The following is a 24971-nucleotide window of genomic DNA, read 5'->3' on the forward strand; positions in this document are numbered from 1 at the left end:
AAACCCATAATGACTGGGGAAAATGGCTGAGGACAAGTAGAAGCCCACAGTAAAGTAAATGTCAGCCGTTTAAAGAGAGTTTCATTGAAAATGTTGCCTCTTCTATCTAAACAAAAAATGAAACAAGGCAAAACAGGATAGAAACCGGCAAAATCAAGCAAAGGCCTCTCCAGTTGGGAAAAAAAAAAACTGTACTGAAAACAATAATGGGCTGACATGAAACATAATCCCCTCTGTCTGCGATTTTATTGGCAGCCCCTCCAAAGAATGGTGGCTCCCCTATTATGACTTAACACATCAAAATCCCAGCATAGCACACACAGAAAAGGCCACCTGATGATAAACACAGCAGACAGCGTCAGAGGCTTTATCTCGTGGCTGCCTGCAGCTCGACACAGGTTCAATTTGGCCGGCAACAATCGATTCCATCCCGCCTTACCTCTGCTTCAGTTGGCGGAATAAAAACAGACCTTTCTGTAAGGAGCAGGTCTCAGCTGGTATGCCATGTCAAGGTAAAGGAGAGGAAAGCTAGAGACGCTGAGGCACCTGGATTGAGTTTGACCATCAAACTGGCACACATGTTTTTCTTGGCAAAAAAAAAACAAAAAAACATCTGAATCATGGTCACAACAAAAATATGATAAACTCTGAAATGTCAAAATAAAATGGAAATAAGGATGAAGGCTGGGATGGCTTTAAGACTGTCAGCCTTTGACTCCTATGCGAGTTATACAGTATATATATATATATAAATACTTAAACAGTGCAGAATAGTTAGAACAACAAGGATCAGTCCCCTGCTGTTCCTCTACAGTATGTTCTAATAGTCACTATGAATAGATGCATTCATAAGGAAGTAATTGCTAACAAGAAGCTTAAACTGACTCATCAGGACTGATATATTACTCCATGGTTCTGATTACGTCACTAGCTAGCAAAAGCCTCACTTGTTTTTGTGAAAGATTAACAGGAGATGCAGAGTTCTGTCAGTATTTCTGGCATCTATCCGCCTGCTTCCAAGGAAATAGTCAAATGTTGATGTGAAATGTAATGAATGTGTTCATCGCCTCAGTTATTTTGGTCCCTGCAATTATCTTGAACAAACTCCATGAAAACTTAATATAAAGGCACACATTCATGAATTAAATCTGAATTATACACTGGTACATTTGAAGTTGTTCACATGTTAATCCATATCTCCCTTCATTTAAAAAAAAGAAAGAAATAAAAAGAAAGAAATAAGCAAATGCGTCATTTAGTGCTGCACACATACACACGTTTCACTAAAAAGGTAATATTAGTGGCTTCCCAGAAAACTCAACTAACACCAACTAAACAATGTCATTATGTAGTATTATCAATAAAACATGTTTAATAAATATCTGCGGCACATTAACTTCAACCAGCAACATTTAGCTCTCTGAGTAAACGGGCAATTTCAAATACACAGGAGTGTCGCCATGTGACGTGATCCTCAGTAAGACAGCACTATCTCTGTGTGTCTTTATTTTTCACGCTGTTTTTTTTGTTGTTTTCGTTTTTAATATGAAAGGTTTTTGGTGCGTGGACAAGCCGCCATCTTGTGGGTAGTTCTGTCCTGTGAAGGGACACTGTGGCGGAGTCTCTCTACTTGGAGAGAGAATTAATCAGTTCCTGAGCTGAAAGCAAAAGGGGTTGAGAAGGATATCAGATTCATTACACGCGAGGAAAAAAACACTTTTATGGCGGTGCACAATATAGAACACTCCTTTCATGACAATTATTAATACCCTGTCCCATTTATTTGCAATATCAACCCTCACTCCAATGAAGGTTGTCCCTCTGATCAGTATGCAGGCGACCTGGCTTCAAATCCTCAATTTCACATGCAAATGCGGTGCAGCTGATTTAAATAATATTTGAATATGGATCACACAGCGTGACTCCATATCACAGAGGCTGAGAAAAAATAAAAAAAAATAAAAAGGAGGTGGAAAATGCAAATCATCAACCTGTAAGAGAAAGGTCATCGTCAGGACCTGTTCGATTTATTTTGGAAATAAAGGGCTAGCTGCTGAATTAAACTCATTACAGAAAAGCCCGAGGACAACAGAAGAGGAGATCAGTCTGATTTACACCACAGAGGCAAACAAACACAATATGGTCCGCTCTGCACAAAGGAAGCAGCTTCTGATGAAAAGTTGGGTTTGTTCTCGCATATACTAAACAAACCTGTTTTCAGCCTATATTACAAAACACGACTAGATCTGAAAAAACAGGTGGATCTCAGTAAACCTCCCCCAGACGCAGAGCCACATCACCGTATAAACACTTGCGAGGGGCAGTATGATACCGCTGAAACTACAGTTGTAGGAGTTCACAACCATATGGCTTTGATTATTTTAAAATACGCCAGCGAATAATTTCACTGGATGGTATGAAGGGCAAACAACAAGTGCTGCATGTCGAGAAGAAACACCTGGAACATGATCATCATGACGGATACAGATAAGCTCGGTCTTGGCAGACCCTGCAGAGAACCTTCAAGTGCCATATAAATGTTGCAATACCAGCAGTGAATGCCTGTGTACCGCTATGTCTTTGCTCCTCTGGGAGGTATAAATCACGAGCGATGGTGGAATCTTCACACGTAGTCGCATGCAATAACTGAAAGGGGCACAGGGGAGCCTACTCCCCTGGGCCCAGTAAAACTCCAATGAACAGCCCTGCGATGCTCGCCTCAGGCCATGCTTTTAAATTATATATTGATGACAGCCCATGATAAAAATGACCCAATTTGGTACCCAAAATCAATTCCCACCCCCACTGATGTGCAGGGAGCTGGCGAAAGCTGGCCGGATTCTTATGACAGCATTTGAAACACAGACACGTTTTTCTCAAACAGTGGTCAATAGAGGCAGAGGCTGTGGGAAGGAGAGGGGAGAAAAACAGAGGCACTGTAACACAATGACCACCTAGTCAGTAAATGATCTGTTGTCTTTCTGGGTAAATAGCATGTCTGGGATGAAGTGTATTTTCCTCCATGGCATGGTGTGATCTGTGTGCATAGAGCAAGGTGGATGAACAGAGCTATGATTGGCACGATAGATGAGAATTCTTAAGTCCCTTTCTGCTGATCAATATGGAGAGAAAAAAAAAAAAGCCACGGTATAATTAAAATTCTGAAACACATGCAGCCGTGACAAAAGTCTGTGTAGGTTCGGAGAGCATTTCTCTATTAATGTCTGACTGAAAACTTAAAATTCCACCTTTTTTTTTTTGGGGGGGGGGGGGGCTTCCATTGCTAGCAATTACTTGTGCAGGAGGCCTCACTCTTGAGAGAATAATATCATAAGAGGATAACACCCAAATGTAAAGCAACACCAACACATAGCCACACCATGGCTAATCTTTGAGAGACACTTAAAGCACCTCTCTGCCTACATGACGCTGAGGCAAGAGTGTTAAGTCTCCACTTTCAAGGCATGGGGGAAAGGATCACTCAAAATCTAAGGTGATTTAAATATTTTACTTTCCTCCTCCATAGTCAACACTTGGGCTCCGGCATAGATGTTTACCAGCCTTGACTCAAACTCCCATTCCTAAAATAATTAATGTTTGGGTGGACTGCAAGGCATCTTATTTCCCTTCTGCTTGATTACAGTCGATGAATTTTACTTTTTTTTTTTTGGCTGTTGTTGCTTTGCTGTGTTGTTCATGTTCCGTAAAGTTATTTTCAGGGTTACATTTGGACCATAACTGAGAAGTGAATTAAAAAAATCGATGAAAAAAAAAATGTTGGCTAGATCTCTTTTTGAAGTCGTTGGTCACTTCCATGACATTTTAATCAGCTCATAGACAAAAACCAAGTCAGTCGTCCCTGGATAACAACAACGTAATTTCATATGCCACAGCTATTGGATTTGTAAAGCATTAATACAAGTAGTCTGGGAGAACTCAGAAGCTGGAGGACTTTGGGTTGATGCTAAAATTAATGATGATGGTATGATACCTATTTGGCAAGCGCAGTCTTTTTTAATATAGATCTCACCACTAAGCCGTCGCACAACAAACACACAGCATAAATCCTGAACAGGATGGGCATTCTGTACTGCAGATTATGCTCTCCCAGTCAGTCATTATTAAAAAGATCCCTGCACTTGTTATTGTAACATCTCAACAGGGCCTTATCTGGAGGGTGCAGGGATCACCTCAGAGAAAACTCAATTTCCTGCTCATTTGTACAACAATCCTCATCATTATCTTACTTATGCTACCAAACACTGCTTGTGAAAACATCTTTAAAGTCCCCCAACGTTTGGTGAAAATGTCCTGTTGGTGACCGCCACGGTTCAAGAACACAGTAGCTTCTTTGCTCAACAATTGTTCTGACAGGTCAGAGGCATTTTATCTGACCTCATGTTACAAGCTTTATCGATGCACAATGCATACTGCAAATCAAGCAAATGCAGGTGTCAAACACTGGGATTGTGTCTTGGTGTGATCACTGGAGATATGAGACACTGAAGAGTACAGTACCATCTGTCTGACTTTGTTAAAAAGTGGAGTGTTTCCCAAAAAAATCGCTGATAGTTTGATGCAAACAGCCACAGGGTTACACCGGCGACAGGCACCGTTCGAGCCTCGGAGGTGGTGCGATTATTCTGAATAAATTCGTTGCTCAACTCATAAATAAATTAATACACACAGAGTTGCATTGTCAGCCTAATGAAAATGTAAATGTCTATCAACGCATCATTTCCATATCTGTGAAAAAGACAGACATGGCTGTAACGGTGTATTCAAGTGCCACCTGTTTCCTGTGAATGTAGCACGAGGCAGGTGGTTATCTGAAAAAGCTCTCCTAGATTTTTTTTTTTTTTTCTCCCACAACATAGTTACTGACGCTATTCCTGTGCTGTGCTATCGCCTCCTCATAGGTCTGACGCTCTGCTGGAAGTGGTGCATTTAGCAAGTTGTGCTTCAAATGCCGATCAAAGGCAGATAAATGGATTATGCTGCATGAGTGCTCTGAGAAGTTTGAATTAATGTTTTCATGTATTTTTCTTTTTTGAAGAAGAAGAAGAAGAATGATGAATCTGGTGTGCAACTCCATTGTAACTGTTGTGAATCCAAGCTGACTGTCTGACATCCTCAGTGAATGAGGGGCACTCCAAACTTTTCAGAGCCAACATTCAAAACCCTTTTCCAAAATAATATATTTACAGAGCTCGTAGGAAGGTTGAGCACAAATGTGTCTCTTTTCCTTAAAAACTTTATTATGTGTGTGAATTAATCATTTGAAAAACTCTGTTGGGTCCAAAAATACTATTTGATTTATGTCTGTGTAAGAATTCTGACAGCTGCTTTAAGGAGGTCTGTGAGCCCTTGGTATCCTGTGGTATCTGAGATTCGTTGTCTTGGTAGTGGCTAGTTAAAAATGGTTCTATAGTATGCTCCCAGCATATGTATGATTTAAATCAACAAACTGATAAATAATCCAGGTTATAACTTGTAAAAAGAAAAGGCAGGTATTGTAAACAGGGTGAGACGGTACAGTGTTGGGAAATAAATTGCTACAGAATTGTTATCAACTGACAACAACTTCATCTTTTTTTCACTGCTCAGTGACGAAGAAAGAATAAAAAAAACAAAACGCCACCCTGAAAAGAATGTGGTCGCTGAGCTATTCTTAAAATGAGCAAAAAGGCCTTATTTTTGACACTTACCAAACCCTGGATGTTACAACACAAGCACTGTGATGTGCATTTTAACAGAAGACTGGACCTGTAATTGGTAACCTGGTAACTTGAAAAGTCAACATTTCCTGGTCCCCATGTGCCACTGGTTCATTAGGTGACATTCCCTCCACTGTCGATGCACACTGGCCAGATACTCTTGCTCCCTTGAGACTAACTCCTCACGGGTCCTCGGTTCATTCACTGTATGTCATTAAACATATTTGAGTACACGTAAAACACTATAAATTCACATTACCGACGTTAAAGAGGCCAGTTTCACAATCGTTTTTTGATGAATTCAGGAAAATTAAGCAATTGTTTCATTTTAGGGTTGTAGTTATGAGATAGTGCAGGAAAAAAACACAGAGCTGCATTTGAAATGGAGCTTCCTTGTTCACCTCAGCTCATGGAACACTCCCAGCATGGGAAATGGTCCACTGTGACAGGCTGAATTTCTAGGCTGGCAAACAGCATTATTCTCATTCCTGGTCCCATTGTCAGTTCTCATTGAAATCTGCTGTCACGGACTGGAGCCTGATGCTAAGCAGGGCTGCTGGCCTCCCTGCATGTGTCTATCTCTGTCTACATTCATACTGGCTGGCCAAAGTGGTGATGTAAGAAATCAGAGGTGGAAAGAAAGACAGGTGGACGGAATGAAAAAAAAAAAAAGAAGAAGAAGAAGAAAGAGAGAGAGAATAGTTGTTTTGGTCTCTCAATGAACTACTCATCCACCATGAAGTGAGTAAAGAAGAAAAAAAAAAAAGAAAAAAAGAAAAGGGAAAACTCTCCAGAGCTCATCACTCATCCTGAGCTGGTGGAGCTAGACAGGTCTGTTTCCTGTTCCTAATATTCTTCATGACAGACTGTCCATTTAAACTGCTGGCCTCGCTGATCCTGCTCTATCACTTTCAGGGTCCATGGATGAGTATACCTTAAACAACCAGTGAGGAAATACTTTCCATTTCCAGGCACAGTGACAGCGTTACATCGTACTTGATGTTTTACACTGGCGGATATACAAAATATTTTTAATATAGAGATGTGAGTTCAGTACTTTTGATCCAGCCGGCTTTGAGAAACTTAAAATTCTGCCAGTGTGTCAGCCATCAGAGTTCTGTCTTCCATTTCCTCAAAATGATGTCTTGGTGTGAGGGTGATGATTAAAACCTGCAAATAACGGAATTATTCTTGGCTTTGGTTTACTATGTTGTAAATAAAAAAAAAAACAAAAACAAAAAACTCTTATCATGTAAATCTGCATGTGCAGCAGTGCACATAATGTCCAGTCAAATCGAGTGAAAATCTGGGTCTCTGGACTCCAAAGACTGTCATTATTTGTGCATTACTGAAGGCTGTGCCTTCAATAATACAAGCACCCTTTGCCAAATTCCTTTGATGTATAAATGATGAGTTCTCAAACACGAAAAGCTTCCGAGGAGTTTGCTTGGTGCTTAGGCACTGAAACACACCAAATGATAGATGGGAAGGTGCCGACCTCGCACACGCATGCTGCTAAAACACAAACAAACCCACGATCATTAACAGCACTTCAACATTTTTTTTTATTTGACCAACAGTGTGACAGGCAGAAACCCAGAACATCTATCAGTAGTATAGATTCTACAACAGACATGCCAAATAATTGGCAAAGCAGTGTTCAGACATTAAGACATATCCCATCTGCTGGAATTTCTTTTTTCTTTTCCAACATCAGTCAAGATGTTCAGACACAAGTGTATTGTCTGTGTGAACTAGTAGATTTTCAAAATCAAAACTCTTGAAAGTTAGAGTTTAAAACTTTGGGACAGTAGTCTGGTCAGTGTGGATTGTAAGAAAGGTGAAAAGAGTGAATAGGAGCTGGTGATCTGGACCAAATAATAATATCACAATCGATATGATCACTAACACGATCCACAAACTAAATCCTGATCCTATTCTCCTCCTGTAGAACAGGGTAAGACTTGAGGTGGCCTTAGATTTCTTCATTTACCGTTAAATAAATCCTGCATTAAAGAGATTGGACTTCTTTGTCACAAGTTCCTCACCCGTCAGGTTGCTCGTGACTTATAATCTGGTCGGCTTCATCACCTTACTGTTTTGTTCATTCAGTGCAGATCTGTTGGTCAGTGAGGTGATGTGAGACTTGGAAACAGAAGTAGGAGGACATTACACACCACATCCTCAATTGTTTACTTGAAATGTAGATTGCGGATGACCTGAAGATCATTCCTGATATGGAAAGATAAGATCAATCACCCCTATATGTTTGTAAGTGATGCTGTACAGTATGTTCCTGCCATGTTCTGACTGAATTGTTTAATCTGACTTGCATCTAACTTAAGGATGTTTTTTTTTTCTTTGTTTCTTCAGTGTTGTTGGAGATTTAAAACTAGTGTCTGTAGTTTCAAGTCATCATGGATTTCTGCTTTTCCTCTTCTTCTTCCTTGCAGATGCTCTTAATCTCAGTCAGACTGGCTGGGAAGCATCAGTGAGCTGCAATCTTCAGGTCTCTCCACAGATTTTCAAAGGGGTTTAAACCCAGGCTTTGGCTGGGCCTCTCAAGTACATACAGAGACAAAGCCACTCCAACTGTTGTCTTAGATGTGCGATCTGGGTCAATGTACTGCTGGTGAGCGAATCTCCGCCAAGTTCTGAAGTTATGTGAACTCTGGAGAAGGGTTTTGTCTTGCTCGTGATTCCCATAGGCATGACAAGCTTCTGAGCTGCCAGAAGAATTGCAATGGTCTGATCTCGGGGCAACTTTACATGTGCAATAACAGGCGGAAACTGCACATCCAAATTTAGAAATCTGTCTTTCTGTTTACCTACATTCAATTTCCTACTTTATAAATTGCACTTAACTTGAAATACTGTGCATCTGTGAGCCTTATACCACACCCTGTTAACTCTCACGATTAAATGGCAAATGGAATTCCCATAGAGAATAATAATATGCACCTAAATCAGATTGTCATTCAATTACATCTAAGGCAGAATGGAAAAGTTCGACTACAAATCTAAGAAGAGAAACTTCACTGAGTGTGAAATAGATTCCTTTTTTTTTTTCCAAAGGTTGAAATGGTCTGTTGTTGGTGTTATTGGTAGTCATCGTTGTGACACTCCCAATTTTTCAAGCGGCTGCATATGACAGCCATAATGAAAGCTGCTAATTCAGAGAGCTAAAGCAGAGACAGCGCTGGAGATCAGGGGAAGTGGGTGATATCACTACTCACTTTCTCACTACCTCCGATTATTACTGTTCTTACTCACAAGGGAAAAAGACCTGGCAAGAGATAAGGCGACAGAACCAGGTAAATGAGCCTTTCTGTGTACACGGAAACACACTTAATTATTATCTTTGAAGGCTACTTTGTCATTTTACTTATGGCAATTTATGTAAGGTGTTACGAAGGTGTTAATGTCTCACTGGCCTCGCCCGATGGATATGGATGGATTTTTTTTTTTTTTTTTCCTAATGATTGTCATATTTGATTTGATATAGGCACCCCTCTCCATTTACTTGGCCTTGGGACTGGTAATTAGGAATTCAAGGGCTTGTGCATCCCCAGTGGCGGAGGAGCAACCCACAGTGGTGTCTTGCCCAAGGACAGCAGGGGGGGTTGGGTTCGGACCGTCAATGCTATGATCAGTAAATGACCCCCTTAATTTATGAAAAACTCCAATATCAGAAAGTGGACATCATGTCATTGCAATCAACACAATCTACGATTGGATTAACTTAAAAGTTATAATTACACCTTTCTGGAGACGGTTGCGCTTTCAGTTGATCTGCTCTCTGTGTCCTTTCACAACGTAGGTCTGTATAGCTCTATGTTGCCATAGAGACCACATTTTTGCATGTGCACATTTCACCCATGAGAAACCCATTGGAAAAATAGCATTGGAAGTACAGCCTAAATGAATGTGTTTGTCTATTTGGAATATGCTTGTATTTTCAAATATGATCAGCATTTGAGGGGAAATACTGGAAAACATGGCACCATGAGGGAAAAAAGAGGACAAAATCAGAAGGTTACTAAACAAGCAGATGATATTGTGAAAGATTATGAACGTCAAATAGGCAGCGCTGCTTTTATTTATCGTAAGAAGTGATCTAAGAGCAGTTTGAACAGGGGTACCTTTGTCTCATTTTAAGCATTATCAATATAATCTTTAAGTTTCTAGCATAGTATGAATTACTACCCTTTACCTATCTAATAACATATGCCTATGATGAGCAACATTTCAAACTGAAAAGGAAAACAAATAAGTGATAGCTAATGTTTAAATGAAATAACCACATTTGCTGCAAGCAAGGCGCTTTAAAAATGGTCTTAAAACTTCCAAAACATTCAGATTTGTCATCAGTGTTTTTTTTTTGTTTTGTTTTTTTTTAAAATTGGGCATCAAGGCATGTCAGCTGTGAAACAAATGATCAAGTGTCAGCTTCACATATAAATCTTGAGGGCGTTTTAAAGATGAACACAGCTCTTCTGCAAATAACACACACATGTGCATCCCTTGCAGGAGCACTGATGTGTTTGGCTTGAATTATGTCCGTTCTCTCCTTCAACTTCTTCAGCTGACTTTAGTAAGATACCGTCCCTGGGCTGGCATAAGGGAATAACTTCTCAACCCCTTGATTCCCTGCAACTCCATTGAAACCAAAAGACAAATGATCCTCTCTGTGTTACACCCCATCCAGAAAGGCATTTTGTCTACGTAATACAGAGCCAAGTACTGCTAGGAGTTTAAATGGGAAATGGGCACTGCTTTATTATGCTGCAGTGCCTTGAAATGAATGTGGATAATAGATATATTCACAGCGGTATTAATATCCTCAGAGTTCATCTTTTTTTTTTTTCTCCTCATTCTCCATTTTCTCTCTCACAGGCTCCAAAGTACTTTGCCCTTGGCTATGCCTTATACTAAATAGATTTATGAGAACATTTGTGTCATATTTCCTCTTTTCCCGGATTGTCAAGACAGATTGTCAGTGCGCCACTGATTGAGTGGAATCACCACACAGGCTTAGTTCCCATTGTCAGACCCCTACATATTCATCTCTGGGGGGGGGGGGGGATTTAACAAGGGAAATTGGCCAATGACACTTCTCTCAAAGCTTTGGTGCTGCTATTAAGATGAGGTCAGGGGTATAAAAATAGTGGACTGTATGATGACAGCATTCAAATGATTATAGTCTCAATTTCCAATGGTATGATTATGAATGATGCATATTCAGTTTACAGTTTGAAAAGCATATGCTGGATACGACCACTATTGTGTCAGTCTCTTATACAGTGGTGCGTCACCCTAAAAGAACAAGGACTCAAGTACTATACTTGAATACCTACATCAAGGCGCAGCAGCTCCCAGCTTTTGTATTTTATTTTAATCAATTACCACGCATTGTTCCCTAAGAAATATAATAAAATGTTGACCAAAATTAACAGGGTTTGTTCTGGGCTGAGACCCATCATCCATCCAAGTTTTGAGGAAATCTGTTCCGTAGCTTTTGTGTAATCCTTCTGTGTAATCCTTCATCCAGCAAACAAACAACCGGACAAGGGTGAAAACTTAACATCCTTGGCAGAGGTAAAAATTCAAGGAGCAAGGACAATGCCAAAACAATACAAATGAGTGCAAAGTACAGGATTGGAAAAGGTATTGGGTTAAAGTTTTTCTCTGGAGCTAGACAAAAACTAATCAATGATTGAAAAGGTTTTAAGGAACCAACTGACTAATTTGTTGACTGATGCAGCAAATGTGAGAGAAGAGAAAGAATTAGTGTGTGATATTTACAGTATATAGTGTCAAAGGCAATATTATTGAGCCATCATAGTGTAGAGAAATTAGTTGTAATTCTCAAACCTGATTTGTACAGAAGTTCCAGCAGCAATGTTTACTCCTGTGCACAGTTAAGGACACACACAACTAGTAAATGACTGACTAACAACATGGATTGAGATTGTGAACATTCAGTTCAACTTGAAAAACAACGAAAGCAGATGAAGGATGCACATCTCTATCTATATTTATATCTATTTCTAACTGCAGTGGGTAGTGTTGTCTGTGCTGCTGATGTGAATGGCCATTTTTTGGGGGGCGAAAGAGATAAGAAATAAAAAAAGAATAAAAAAAAAAAAGAAGAATTTTCAATGAGGAGGCCTGAGCCCCTTTGAGCTATCCGGACTTCCTTCAAATCTTTCATCACCCAGAGTGATTTATCAGTAGAGATCCAAGATGACATGGTGGCAGGAGAGGCTACCAATTCTCTGCACAGACAGAGATGAAGCTCACAATGAAATATGGTGGTAGTTTGGATACAAAGCCAAGAATAAAAGCAAAGCTGGTCTCTTGGTAGGGGAAGGCAACAAATTTAATTCAGTAATGAACAACTCTGATGTTGTCCAAGGGCCACCCTGTATCGTGTATAAATGAATAATGCACAGGAAGAATTGTTTGCATCTGCATGGCTGTCAATAATAAAGGGAGCACTTTTGCTTGTATGCAACCAAGAGATTACTACAAACATTTGGAAATAGGATGTTTCAAACGTTCACCTGCTACTTTCTAACTAACTAACTAATGCGGCATCCGTTCAAAACATGCTGCTGGGGACAGATTATGAGGGGTTTACAGATCCAGTGTTAAGCCTCCTGAGCTACTGACAGACTCATCAGGGTAGCTCCGATAACAACAGACAATGTTGATATTTACAATCTAAAATCTGGATGATTACATCAGGATTTTCCAAGCCGGACCTCAACAACCAATGAAAAAGGGATCCTGAAGCAGCAAACGGTGCTACCACGTAACGGTAAACATTCTATTGTTGAGGCTAATGTTAGCTAACGGACTTGACAGTTGGCAGAATGTTAAATCATTTGTGTTGTTCTCATAGTAACACATTACTACAGCTAGTTATTGCACCGTGCTAACCTCCATTTTGTTTATGTCTGCTTCCCCATGAGATCATGTGAGAGGGATCACGTGTGAGTCCAACATTAGTGTGTAGTCACGGGGGCAAAGCGCTTAAGTGACGCCCCCACTGATGCATATTCACTGTTCATTTGGCTTGCAAATTTGATACACAAATACAGGATATTTGTGATACGTGTAAAGTTGATTGGATGAACGGTTTTCAAATAACATGCAGTCTGACAGAGTTAGATCCCCAACAACCCAACTGATTCAGCACTATATTATATCATATGTTTTCAATAACATAAATACTGACGTGGAAATGTTTTAATAGTTAGAAATTAGCCACAATGGTGCCATGACTCAACTTGTCCAGTATCAAGGAGAGAGATCGTACTGTGACAGCACATGTAATTCAGTGAGAGATAAGTGATACATCTCCCCACAAACCGTAGCACTTTAAAAAGAAGATTTAGGGTTGCTGAATGGCAGTGGTGTCTCTTTAGCAGCTCGACTGTCAGTAGGGAAGCACTACTGCTGTACTTATGCAGGTGAAAAATACTGTCGAGATTCTGTCCTTGCCTGTTCTTCAGGATGTAATGATTTTACCAGCATTCTTCAATCAATGCTTTTGAAAGTAAAAACAACAACAACAACAACGACAACAACAACAACAGCAAAAAATAGAGCAGCAATTCCATCTCTTTCACTGACTTAAGAGAAAGGCAGGACAACCATTTCTGGGATTGCTTTTTTCTTACTGAAAAGTAACATTTGATGAACAGGGAATGGTTAATTCTGGAATAAAAAACATAATCTTATTTATCCAGACACAAGTATGTTTAATCCTAATTAATTTGATTTCATAAAGGTGCTCTGTGACTTATGGTAGGCACTGGAAGTTACTTATGCCTTAGGACACATCATTTTACAGGAACAAGGACATAAAGCTTTATGTAGTTTTAAAGGAAATATATGTTACTGCTGGTATATATATTTTGGTTTTGTTCTTCAAATTTGCGCTCACTTGAAGGATAAAAAACACTAAAATTAAGAAAGAAAGTGCTCAGAAACTAAATAAAGGCTGGGTAGTTATTTACTGTATGTAAATACACTGTAGTTTATTTTAATAATGGACACAAATTGGGAGATTAAAATTTTCTTGTGGGTCTAGATTTGCATACTATAGATACAAGTAATTTGCATAATGATACATTTGCACTGAATCATGATCAAAGGTACTGCCTTGCAGAAGTCATCACAGAAAATAAAATGCTTTGTCAATGCACCAAAAAATAATCACTTGGTCCCTTGCTCATCGGCAAACTAAAATATTTTCTTTTATTTTTTTATATAAGCTGTTGTCAGCTAATAATTAAACCGACAAACAAGGGATGAATAGCAACCTGCTTGATGGAGGTTATGGAGGTGACAAGGAAGTGCCACTGCCAACAAGACCAGATCAAAGAAAGTGAAGTGCAGCAGCAGCTCACTGCATTGCGTAACATTATTTTACAGTCAAGACAGACACTCAGACATCGTCAGTAGCAGCTGACAATACAGCGGTATCACAGCACAATAGATCCTGGATTTCATTTGTTTGTCTGTTGTTATCATTGTGTTTCAGGTTCACAGAAAAACCTGAAACACCTCCACTAACAGCAACAAAGGACTGGTTGATTGCAGGCAAATTATCCTAGAGAAGTAAAGTTCACATCAACTAAACAAACAGTCCTTTTTATTTTGTGATTTCCTGACCTCGCTGATGCAGGCAAGCTGGATTTCAAAGGGCCTTTCAAGCATTTTCAATCTTCGTGTGGCAAGAAAATGTGGGTGCTGAAGGCTCCCGTGTCACAAAAACCTTATTAAAAAATTGAAGACTCTTGAGCCCATAACAGCACAGAACAAAATAACACTGATCAGACATAAAGTTAATTAGCACCTACAATGAATTGTTATTGTTAATATGCTCGCTCATAAAATGTCGCCATCTTTGGGCTAAATAACAATTTGACAAAGAAAACAAAAAACACATAGCCTCAAATCAGCAAACGTAATAACCAGCTTAACTGCTAAAAGTAAAGTAAAAGAAAAACAAACTTTTTTTTTTTTTTTTTTTTAATTGGGCATGCATTTCATTTGGATCTAAGATATGAACTGGTAAAAATATTAGTGCCAAAACATATTTATTTTATAAACATTACTGTAAAAGCATGGGCCTTCCCTTTGTCCAGGTCTTATCTGGAACATCAGCTGCCTGCTGCCCCTGCCTCCTTACATAAACATGTGAAGTTAAATCAAAACTGACCTTGATGCAGGTAGGCTTTGATAATGTCTGAATCCTAGGAGAGAGGAAGAGTCTCCCAGGGGAAGATCTCCACGTGCCGGCCTTAGTTTAAGTCAGCCTCTTGCTTCCATTCTCACTGCTTTGTGCAACAGATAGCAGGCATACTGATTTCTGAGGTACTGTGATACGCAATCATCTGCTGTTGGGTAACGTTTGGGTTTTAAAAGGTTTAGAGAGTCATTCAATGAAGCGGCAATGAGAGAACCTCTCTTAATGCAATGTATGAAAGACATCACGGTCAAAAGTGTAAGAAAGTATTCTAGTCAAGCAAGAACTTGCATTATATTACAGGATATAACTTTTCTAGTGATGCCTATGATATCAACAGATGCAAAATAAAGGTGCTGATAGACATCTGCATCAATTCACAAGTGCTAGAACAAGCTTATGTTAAGAAAACAATGAAATAATCAATGATGCAGTTTAACAATACTCTGCAATCATCTTAAATTTAAGAATGTATAGGTCTGCTATACAAAAACTTCCACAATTTTGAATGGTGCTGAAAGTGGTGAAATAAAAAGCAGACGAAAGCAAAGGTAGCAATCCAATTTCTTCCAAAAATCTGCACTGGTGGAGTGAAGGTCTGAAGCAGCCAATCAAGGCGTGCAAAATTATGATTTCCAGGGGAAATTATCCTGGCCTGATTGCACTTATCGATGACATTAATTGTGCAACTTCCAAACATCGTAGATGGCCATTTGATTGCATTTGAATCCCCCACACACACTGCTGTCAGTGTCTCTTTATGTCAAATCCTCAGCCTCTGACAATCAACAATCACAAATCACATGCCCGGCGACGGGCTTTACACAGGTTTGTTTACATGAGATTTCCCACCTTGGGAAAGGCCCAAACAACATGGTGATTCTTTTTGGAGCTCTATTCTGCTTTATGTTTTGTATATGATATGTTTGTTTCTAATTAGAAAAGGCAGCTTTATCTACGTTTACATAAAGGGAGACCAAAAGCTCTTGAGAAGGATCTGGAGATAGTGGGAAGCGATTCAGCCGTGTCTATTGTTCCACAGGAAATAAAAGCTTTCCAAAGACACCGGCCAGTGCACAGCCTTTGATCACTCTGTTCTTTTGAGCCTCAAAGTAAACCTAATTAATTTTTTTTTCAGAGGCAGAAATCTAGTTTTAGCTTCAACATTATAAAATGACAGGGAAACATATGCGATAAAACATGAAAAAAAGTTTCTTAATGGTGCAAAAATAGATAAGAACTGTTAAAGATATATCTTTTTTGCTTTGTTTTTTTTTTTTTAAATAAGATCGCTGGCTTATTCAAAATTGGCAACTCTTCATCTAATTAAGCCCAGCAGTCTCAATTAATCTCAAAATATAAACAGGAAGCTGCTTCATTGTTACAGTATCCGAGTGAAAACCCTGCTTAATTGTATGTGATGATCAATCGAACAAGAGGAGCGATGTTGTGCCTAGAATAAAACCACAGTCTGCATCCCCGCCCCTTAAATAGTTCCTGAGGGTTTTGTGCAAGAGACATTTTATTTAGTGGTCTCAGTCAATTAACTGGCATTTTCCTTCTTTTCCATGAAATGACAAAGTTGATATAATTTAAACAAAATCTGTGCATATAGACATCTAAATATACACAGTGCACAAAGACTATTCAGTCCACTTACACAATGGCTGGCAGTCTCAGTCAAGTGCATAATTAGTTGAATTAGATTAAATAACCAATTACGAGACTAACAAAGTAAATAAGCCTCCAGGGATTCCACCAAATGCTTGAGAATAGAATTAGGAGTGGAATTAGTTTATTGACAGGCTGAATGACAGTGTGGTCAGACAAACAACTCTATTCCTGTCACAAGGAGGGAGTGCTAGATGTTGTCGAGGGATGGAACAGACAAGTGAAGGGTGAGAATGTGGAGGAAATAAATTAGAATAACTTAATGAATATAGAGCGGGCCAGAAATCACAATGCATTTACAATATCTTGCAGTGGTTTGTATTCATTTGCCAAAGATGATGGAAGTTATATGTGTGTACTGTGTTTCAGATACCCTCAAGAGATGCAGACATACCTCTGCTGGCACTCTCCACGTGCTCCAGCTCATCTGGAAACTTCAAGATGACTTTGTGATTCTCTTCACACTTTTCAGCCAGGAAATGAAGAAGCGTTGTGTTCTGGCCGATGGATTTGGTGTCACGGAGCTGAAAAGAGAAAACCAAGAAACATACAATGAAGTATTCAATAAAAAGAAAAAAATAATGTATCAATCCAGAGTTTTCATCAATCATTCACTTTTCAAATGTACCACACAGCCAAGTTGGCCGAGGTGCATATGCCAGGGTATGTCCCAACACTCTGTTACACCATGTTTCCTGTCTATATCTACACTGCCTGTCAAAATAAAGTTTTAAAAAATCCTAAAATACGTGCTGATGTTTTTAGTTTAAATTTAAATATGAAAAGTACATTTCAAAAATATTAATGGGTTAATCCACCTTACCTGTTCTCAGTGCACAACCAAATCCATCTGTGTCTACATGATGGCAGGCGAGTCAAAAGTCTGTTAATGCCATTTAAGGTGGAATATGGCCATCGAGGTAATAAGGTGCTGAATGTATTAGGTAACAGCTAGCTGTTCAGTCAAGCTCCATCAAATGTGAGTTTGGATTGGGGGTCAGTACGTGAGCAGGACATAAAATGAAGAAAAAAAAACACTGAAACAAACACATACACACATATACAGTTCCACACACAAACACACACACATAAAATAACACCACACCTGAGAGAATAAAACAGTGAGGCAGGAAGTTTGAATAAAAGTACTGTACTGTGTTTGCCAAGTGTATGAGAGTGTGTGTGCCTGTGTTCATACACAGAAGCCAGAGTCGTCTCCACATCAGTGCATAGGGAACTTGTTCCATATTCATTCCCCACCGTGATTGCCATGCTGTTCGAACGGCATGCTGGGAAAACTAATTAGCACAACCCACCTCTGTGTACTCATACCGATAATATCCGCACTGTAAACAGCCGGCAGTTGGACAAGCCCACACATGTGCACATGCAAACACATGTGTGTGCCTCCTCTCTCTGTCACACACACAAACACACACACACACACACACACACACATTCGAGCAATTGAAGTGAATTGAAACAACAACAGGCAGTCAGAGACACGCACGCACACACACACTTTCATTAGATGAGGATCAATCACTTGCTCACGTTGGGTAATCACAATTTAATTTCATGGATTTTAAATTTTAATTTGTTTATTGTTATACCCCAAACTGTCATTATCAAACAAAAAAAAAAGTGCATCTGCTGTATGCTGATTTCATCTGCTAACTAATATTAGTAATGTGTAATAAAGAGAGGGTAAACTGGGAGAGGTAAAAAAAAAAAAAAAAAAAAAATCATTCAGGGATTTGTGAGTGTTAACAAACAGGAGATTTACTGAAACAATAATTTGTAATAATGTAGAACAGCGGTGCAGTGTGTGTATCTCTGGATTGCAGTAGAAGGTACACAGCCTCGCTGATACCATGCTTTAATGATTTAGTGTAGTATATTTAACTCGAGCTATTCCGGTGCCCATACAGGGCAGGAGAATGGGCATACTGTGGAGTTTTATCGAGTGCAGTGGGTGTAAGTGGAGAAGTCATGTGGATTCAGGTAATAAGGGAGGAATTAAAATCATCAGATGAAATTAGAAGCACATTAGCGTTTGTGAGGTGAGTATCGCTAAACTAATGAACTTGACCACACAGTTCACAAAGCATGCATGTTCACTAATCTATAAACACACCACTCCAACCACCTTACCACAACTTTTTTATATTACAATTTTAATATTCTAATGTGTGCAACTCTAATTAAATTAACTGTAATTATTTGCGCTTTATAATTTTGATTCCAAACAAAAGTTTGGGGAGCTTTTTTGGTTTAGTTTGAAAATTGATTTCAAAATGATATGCTCCCTTTAAAAAGAGTTTCAAATTTTTAAGATGGTTGTAAAGACAGTCAAAACAACTGGGCCATTATCCTTAACTGTGAGTCTTAAAACACACACATTATGCTCTTACTTAGACATATTATTATTATTACTGTGTTCCTCTTCCTTTCTGAAACGCTCTGTTTTTAACTCCTGTCTCTTTAAGGCCCCCCCCCTTCCCTAATAACCAGCCTCCCCTGATTGGTCAGCTCACACATGCCCCAGCCAGCACTGCTGACATCAATGGAACACACATTGCTAAATCAGTACTTGCGTGCCAAACTAGCCACTGGATGCAAATTAGGCAAATGTGTGACCTGTTGATGAGGTGTGATGTCACTGAGACACGGAATTAAAGGCGGGACAACCGACGAGGCGTTTCAGGAACATCTGCAGTGTTTTATTTGGGAGAGAGGAGCTCCTGTTGGGCTTTAAAGTTTTAAGACCTTCCACATGCACGAGGGCCGACATAACACACTACATGAAAGCAGATATCATGAAGCTGACAGCAGTCTGAGTGACAGGGCAACACGCTCTCACTCCTGACTCCTTAGTGCCTGTATCAATGTTGCACACTGTTGGATAAAGTCTGGTTAAACTTTAAAACAGTCCACATATTATGACATATCCTGACTTTTTGACTGCTATTATTAAATATGTGAAATGGTTACAGTTTGATTATGTTAAGGTACCACAACAACTAGGAAAAGATGGCCTCAGGTATAAATTACTACATTTCTTTCATGAATTCAGTCATGTTATTTACATTAATGACAGTATGTGATTTGTGTAAGATAACTTAAGAACACATACATCTTAACACTCAGTCACACATGGGACTAGAACCCCATTATCCTGAGGAAAAGTCTCTGCTATGACCCATCCTACCATCTCCTGGGACAGACTTGTCTTGCTGTTTATACTTCAGCATGAGATGGGCACTTTCACAAATGACCCTTGGGTGTTAATTACAGCTTCATACTTAGACGTATAGGCCCACTGACCGCGCTCCCTTGGGAGTGAGACCGGGCTAGACAGAGCAATAAGAAACAAACACATGGATATCAAACATTATAATACCATGTTCTTATATATTTAATGCACATATTTGTAACTCGGACGCTTGAGATGGTTATTAAATATGAATGCTTCATAATAGATCATTTCCAAGGAGACTAGTTTATACCGCTCATGCACATTTACTCTATCTTTTAAACACATTCTGCTGAGGGGCTCTGTACGGGCAGGGGGAGTCCTACATAAATCAGGAACCTCAGTCAAAGCAGCTTTCAGGTATCGTGAGAACTGTGCCAGGGGCTGTGGAGTATCTGTGCACAGCCTGCCGTGAGCTGGTCTGTGTCAAAGTCTGAGGTCATTTTTAATCACAGTCCGTCCCTTGTCCCGGCCATTTCATTTTTATTTTTTTGCTAAAAATCTAAACTGAAAAAAGCCAGAGCTCCCGAGCTGTGTAATGCTCTCACTGAGGAGCTTAGACTACCTGGAGTTTTACATTAAATATTTTATTTAACCCAACCTATTTCTTTTTTTTTTTTTTTTTTTTTCTTTTTACCCAAGTCACTTACAATTTGTCTTATCCGATTATGTTTTAATGGTGCGACTGGATGGAGCGTGTATAAATGCTACTCTCCTTCAAACACATTTGTTCATTTGAAGTAGATGGAAAAGTTGCTGCTTCATTACCGTGCTGCTGAAAGCATATTCCGAATTGCGATATCATTCAATCTTTCATAACGTAAATCGCCTTGAGGTAGTATTATTCTAAATCCCTCAGTAGTTAGCGCCGCACATTCCAATGCATTTAGCATTCACAGAGGCGAGGTATATTGCAAACAAAACGTGCTTCCGCTTGAATGTCTTGACTGAAAATAAATAAATAACACAACAATTAACTAATAACAGATGAAGTGGCGATGGGAATATAGTTGCACACAAACAAAGAAGGATTGCGTGCTCTTGATAAATCAATTTGACTCTTCAGATTGCATTTTGCATATTGCTATGGTGATTATAAGAGGTGGGAAACACAAGCACACAGGTCCACTGCAGAGAATATGTTCCATAAAGAAAAAGAAACATTGAACAAATTGTTTAAGGAAAAACTGTAACCATCCTTTGAGCTGAGGGGAAATGTTTTATTTTGAAAGCAGGACACAAGGTCACGCTAATGTTAGGTGGATGACTCCCTGTTAAACAAGTCGAGTGACTAATAGATACTCTGTTCTGTTCAACCTAAATTGGACACAAATCATTGCCATGCGGTGTTTAATAATTAAGCAGAGGCTCTGAAAGCGTTTTCCCCCCAGTAAGGCGGGGACAAGACCCAGGAGGAACAATATTTCTTTGTTTTTGAGTAATACAGCAGATGGTTTTACCCACTTGCCCAATATGTTCCAATATGGTAACAGTCTCTTCGACACTCTTCGTCATCTTGCTTATTATTATGCATTTTTTTAAAGATGCGGGTACTTTTTGAAAAATCTAAAACTTTCCCTTCATGTCATTTTCACTCGTGCTTTTCACATTTATCTATAGTGACATGAAATCAACACTTCACCATCGTCCTTGGAAAAAAACCCGCGTGAATGCTCAGTGTGCTGGATGCATGTGACCAAGCTGCCTCCCAGGAGGCTTGACGTGTCCTTGGCAGGACGAGGGGGCTGTGGCGGTGGGCTGCAGGTGGGTCAGCCCATGCTCTCCCCTTGCTGCTCATTCCCATCATCAACCTCCCTCCTCCCTGATGAGCCCATTAGGTACCCTAGACCTGCCACCCAGGGGTCCATTTACTTGATTGACTAAAGTGAGAAAGCAGACTTTTTTCCTTGTCCATCTATAATGGTCCAATCAGCCCCCTGAGGCATTACCAGACTCTACACTGACACTCCACACTCGTTCAGTGAGCTTGCAGGAATACAGAAAGCACACTGGATTCGCTCTGCTAAAGCTCCATTCACACCTGGCTTCAAATATGCATGTAAGGCGCTGGCTTTCTGCCTTCTACATCCTCAAAACCCCCGTACAGTATATGACCCATTCTTTTTCACACAATCATTTGGTAAAGATCTGTTTTTGTCTACCTAACAGTTGTATAACTGCTAGAGCAGAGTTTGAGCATAGAGTTTGAGAATAATGACACCAAAACCAAAAGTGTCATAGAATCTCACACAGGCTGCTTAATGGATTTTGAAACTTATTTTGGTTTCATCCCCACAGCTTGACTGCCAAACTTAAGCAATGCTGGAAGGAGGAGGAATTTGCCCCTGTCTCAGCACCTCTCTAAGCACTCTGAAGGCTGTCCAACATATTTTTTTTTCCTTTTCATCAGTTTTACCATCAGATAGATAAGCGATTAAAACTGTTACACAGCTACATATAATGCCAAAGATACTTTAAAGGGGCTAGACAACAAAGTCAATTTTTGGCTTTAGGCAAAATCATAATTTGATCACATGCTGGTGATTTACGAGCTGTTAATGCTTTTTGATGGATCTTTATGTTGTAAGCAGTTGGCATGAACGAAAGTTGAACATTTCTTTAAAGCGTTGTTGCCATGAAAGGGAGGGCCCTTTCCTGAATCATGGCCACAATGCTTTTTAGTTTTTTTTTTTTTTTTTTATTACCTCATTGGGATTAAAAACTCCTTTTTTTCCCCAAGATTGACCTACCAGACTAAACGTTACACGGCAACTTACACATTAAACTGTTGCACACTAAAACAATCTCAGTGGAGATTTAAGAACAATCATATTAATCGATAATACTATTTTCATGTTATTTCTGTATTATATTTGTCAAAGAAATCTTTCTCAGCAAAATTAAAGAGTGGAATTAGAGGAATAATGACTCAATACTTAACCAATACTGCAGAAAATCATCCTCTGGTCAACTCTGATACCAGTTTTTTTAAGGCTTAGTTTTTGAAACACTCACCATTTCCTATGTTTAGAGCCGCCTTGCTCTTTCAGTTTGAGTGCCATTTTAAAACCCAAGTTTAAAGCCCTGTTTTCATCATGACACGACCAACCCCACAGCTCCGTCTGCAGTGGGTCTGACAGTCACCACCTCAGCTTAAGGCTTCTTCCTCTCACAACACAATGTAGGAAAATGTCACGTATCACTGAGCGAGAGAGAGAGAGCCCGTGTGTGTGTGTGTGTGTGTGTGTGTGTGTGTGTGTGTGTGTGTGTGTGTGTGTGTGTGTGTGTGTGTGTGTGTGTGTGTGTGTGTGTGTGTGTGGTCGAACCAGTCTGCTTCAAGAGCTTGGCTGTGCTCAGTTTAGCTGTGTGTGCACGTCTGCCAGTCTTCTCTCTCACATCTCTGCATGCTGTGATTTTACCTGGCAGTGGACACAGATGCTGCCTCTTTTCTGGCTCGAGTTCCACTGCGCTCCACGCCTCATCGCGGTTCTGTTATTTGTTGTATTGAAACATGTTTTCATTTGATTGCTGATTAGGCTCTGCAGATTTTTTTTTTTTTTTTTTTTGATTTTTTTTTGGAAGACCTGCAGTCTTCCATTGAGTCCCTTTGAGGTCTGCATGGAATGAAGGATTTGCCATAACATCTGTTCACATCTGTTCAACCTCCTTTCTCCTCATACAACAGATTGTTGTGAGCATGTATCGATCATCTGAGAGCTCCATCAACTAATGAAATTATTTGCCATGCGTTGTCAATGAATTAATGTACATTTTAAATGTATTAATATATATTCTAAAGCAGCAATTTTAAAATGTGACTCAGTTGTCTACTATCTAATTAAAATCAGCATGTTCTGAATCCACATTTTTTTGTTGGTGACAGTTTATGTTTCATGACACAGATGAAAAAAGACAGAAGATCTTCAAAGCGTCGTTACCTTGCAGAGGAAGTTGATGTTGAAACCAAACGTCTGGGCGTTCCTCGAGCCGGCGTTCATGTAATTGCCGACCAGCAGCACTAACTCCAGGAGTTTGCTGAAGCCTTCGCTCTTCTTCACCTCCTCGCAGGCGAACGTCACATTCATGATGTCTGGCCGGATGTTGTTCACCTGCTCCTCGAATGTCAGCTTGAACATAATGCCATTGAGACGTGGCCGTAGAAGTTTTACTGAACTCATCTAAGGATGCAAAAAAAAACAAAACAATGAAAGTCATCGTATAGCATATAAACAAATAGCCAAGACTCTGTAGCAATCAGTTACACACTGCATTGTGGATTTATGGTTTGGCTTGGTGCACTTACTTTCACTGTATCCATATATATATATATGTGAAGATCAGGTAAGCTTGCTGGCTTATTTGCAATAACCAGAAAAGACACTAACTCATTTGTTCTTATTTTGTTTAAAACACAGCATACTTGCACTGTTTTTAAGAGATGCACAGTTCTTCCCTGCAAAAGTGACACTATTTTAAATACAGTTAGAAAGTTGTGTATGCCATTTTGCTTACAACATGCAAAGTGTTTAGTTTGTAATCCAGCATTAGTAGCTTGTGTATTAAGTAAAGAGCGACACTTGTTTACAAGCAACTTGCAGCTTATTTGCATAGAGGCACAAAAAAAGCTTTGTAAATGTGAGTATCAAGGTTCTTAATCATGCTGCTCCTCGCAGTCTCAATATGTTTTTCATTTCATTCTGTTTTATCATGTGAGTACCTACAATAGCTTTTCATAATGCAAGAGAGGGATCCCTGTTAAGTTACCCCACCTTGCCACCGCGGTCATGTTGAATCTCCAGTGTAATTACCGCTCCGACTGGTTTTAATGAGCTGAAAATCAACCAACCTCTTTAGCAAACGTGAATACCCTCTTCTCTGCATCCCTCCTGACTTTCATATGGACAAAGGAATCCCCCCCATTAAACAGATTTGTCATAAATAATATAACAGCCTCAATCAATACTTGTGGGCTTGGGAGTGGAATCGCTGAAGCCAGACGAAAATGAGAGAAGAAATAGCTGTGAAAATGGGAGGGAATTAAAACAAATAGGGTTTTGGCTGTAAG

General features: G+C 39.5%; 1 protein-coding gene across 6 annotated transcripts in view; it reads right to left on the bottom strand.

The window, feature by feature from the left end:
- The window catches only part of diaph2 (diaphanous-related formin 2), a 391770-nt gene that overhangs the window by 126645 nt on the left and 240154 nt on the right, over nucleotides 1-24971 (bottom strand). For 5 of the 6 annotated variants that reach the window (XM_037076294.1, XM_037076293.1, XM_037076295.1 and 2 more), the window contains 2 exons: nucleotides 23845-24084; nucleotides 17045-17174 (listed from right to left, as the gene is read on the bottom strand). In XM_037076294.1, coding sequence (XP_036932189.1) covers nucleotides 17045-17174; nucleotides 23845-24084 — 370 coding nt within the window. Of the gene's footprint in view, nucleotides 1-16595; nucleotides 16841-17044; nucleotides 17175-23844; nucleotides 24085-24971 lie in introns of those variants that run through there. The other variant, XM_037076299.1, reaches the window with a different exon arrangement.

Source organism: Acanthopagrus latus, chromosome 18 (genome assembly GCF_904848185.1).
Source record: "Acanthopagrus latus isolate v.2019 chromosome 18, fAcaLat1.1, whole genome shotgun sequence".
Lineage (NCBI taxonomy): Eukaryota > Metazoa > Chordata > Actinopteri > Spariformes > Sparidae > Acanthopagrus > Acanthopagrus latus.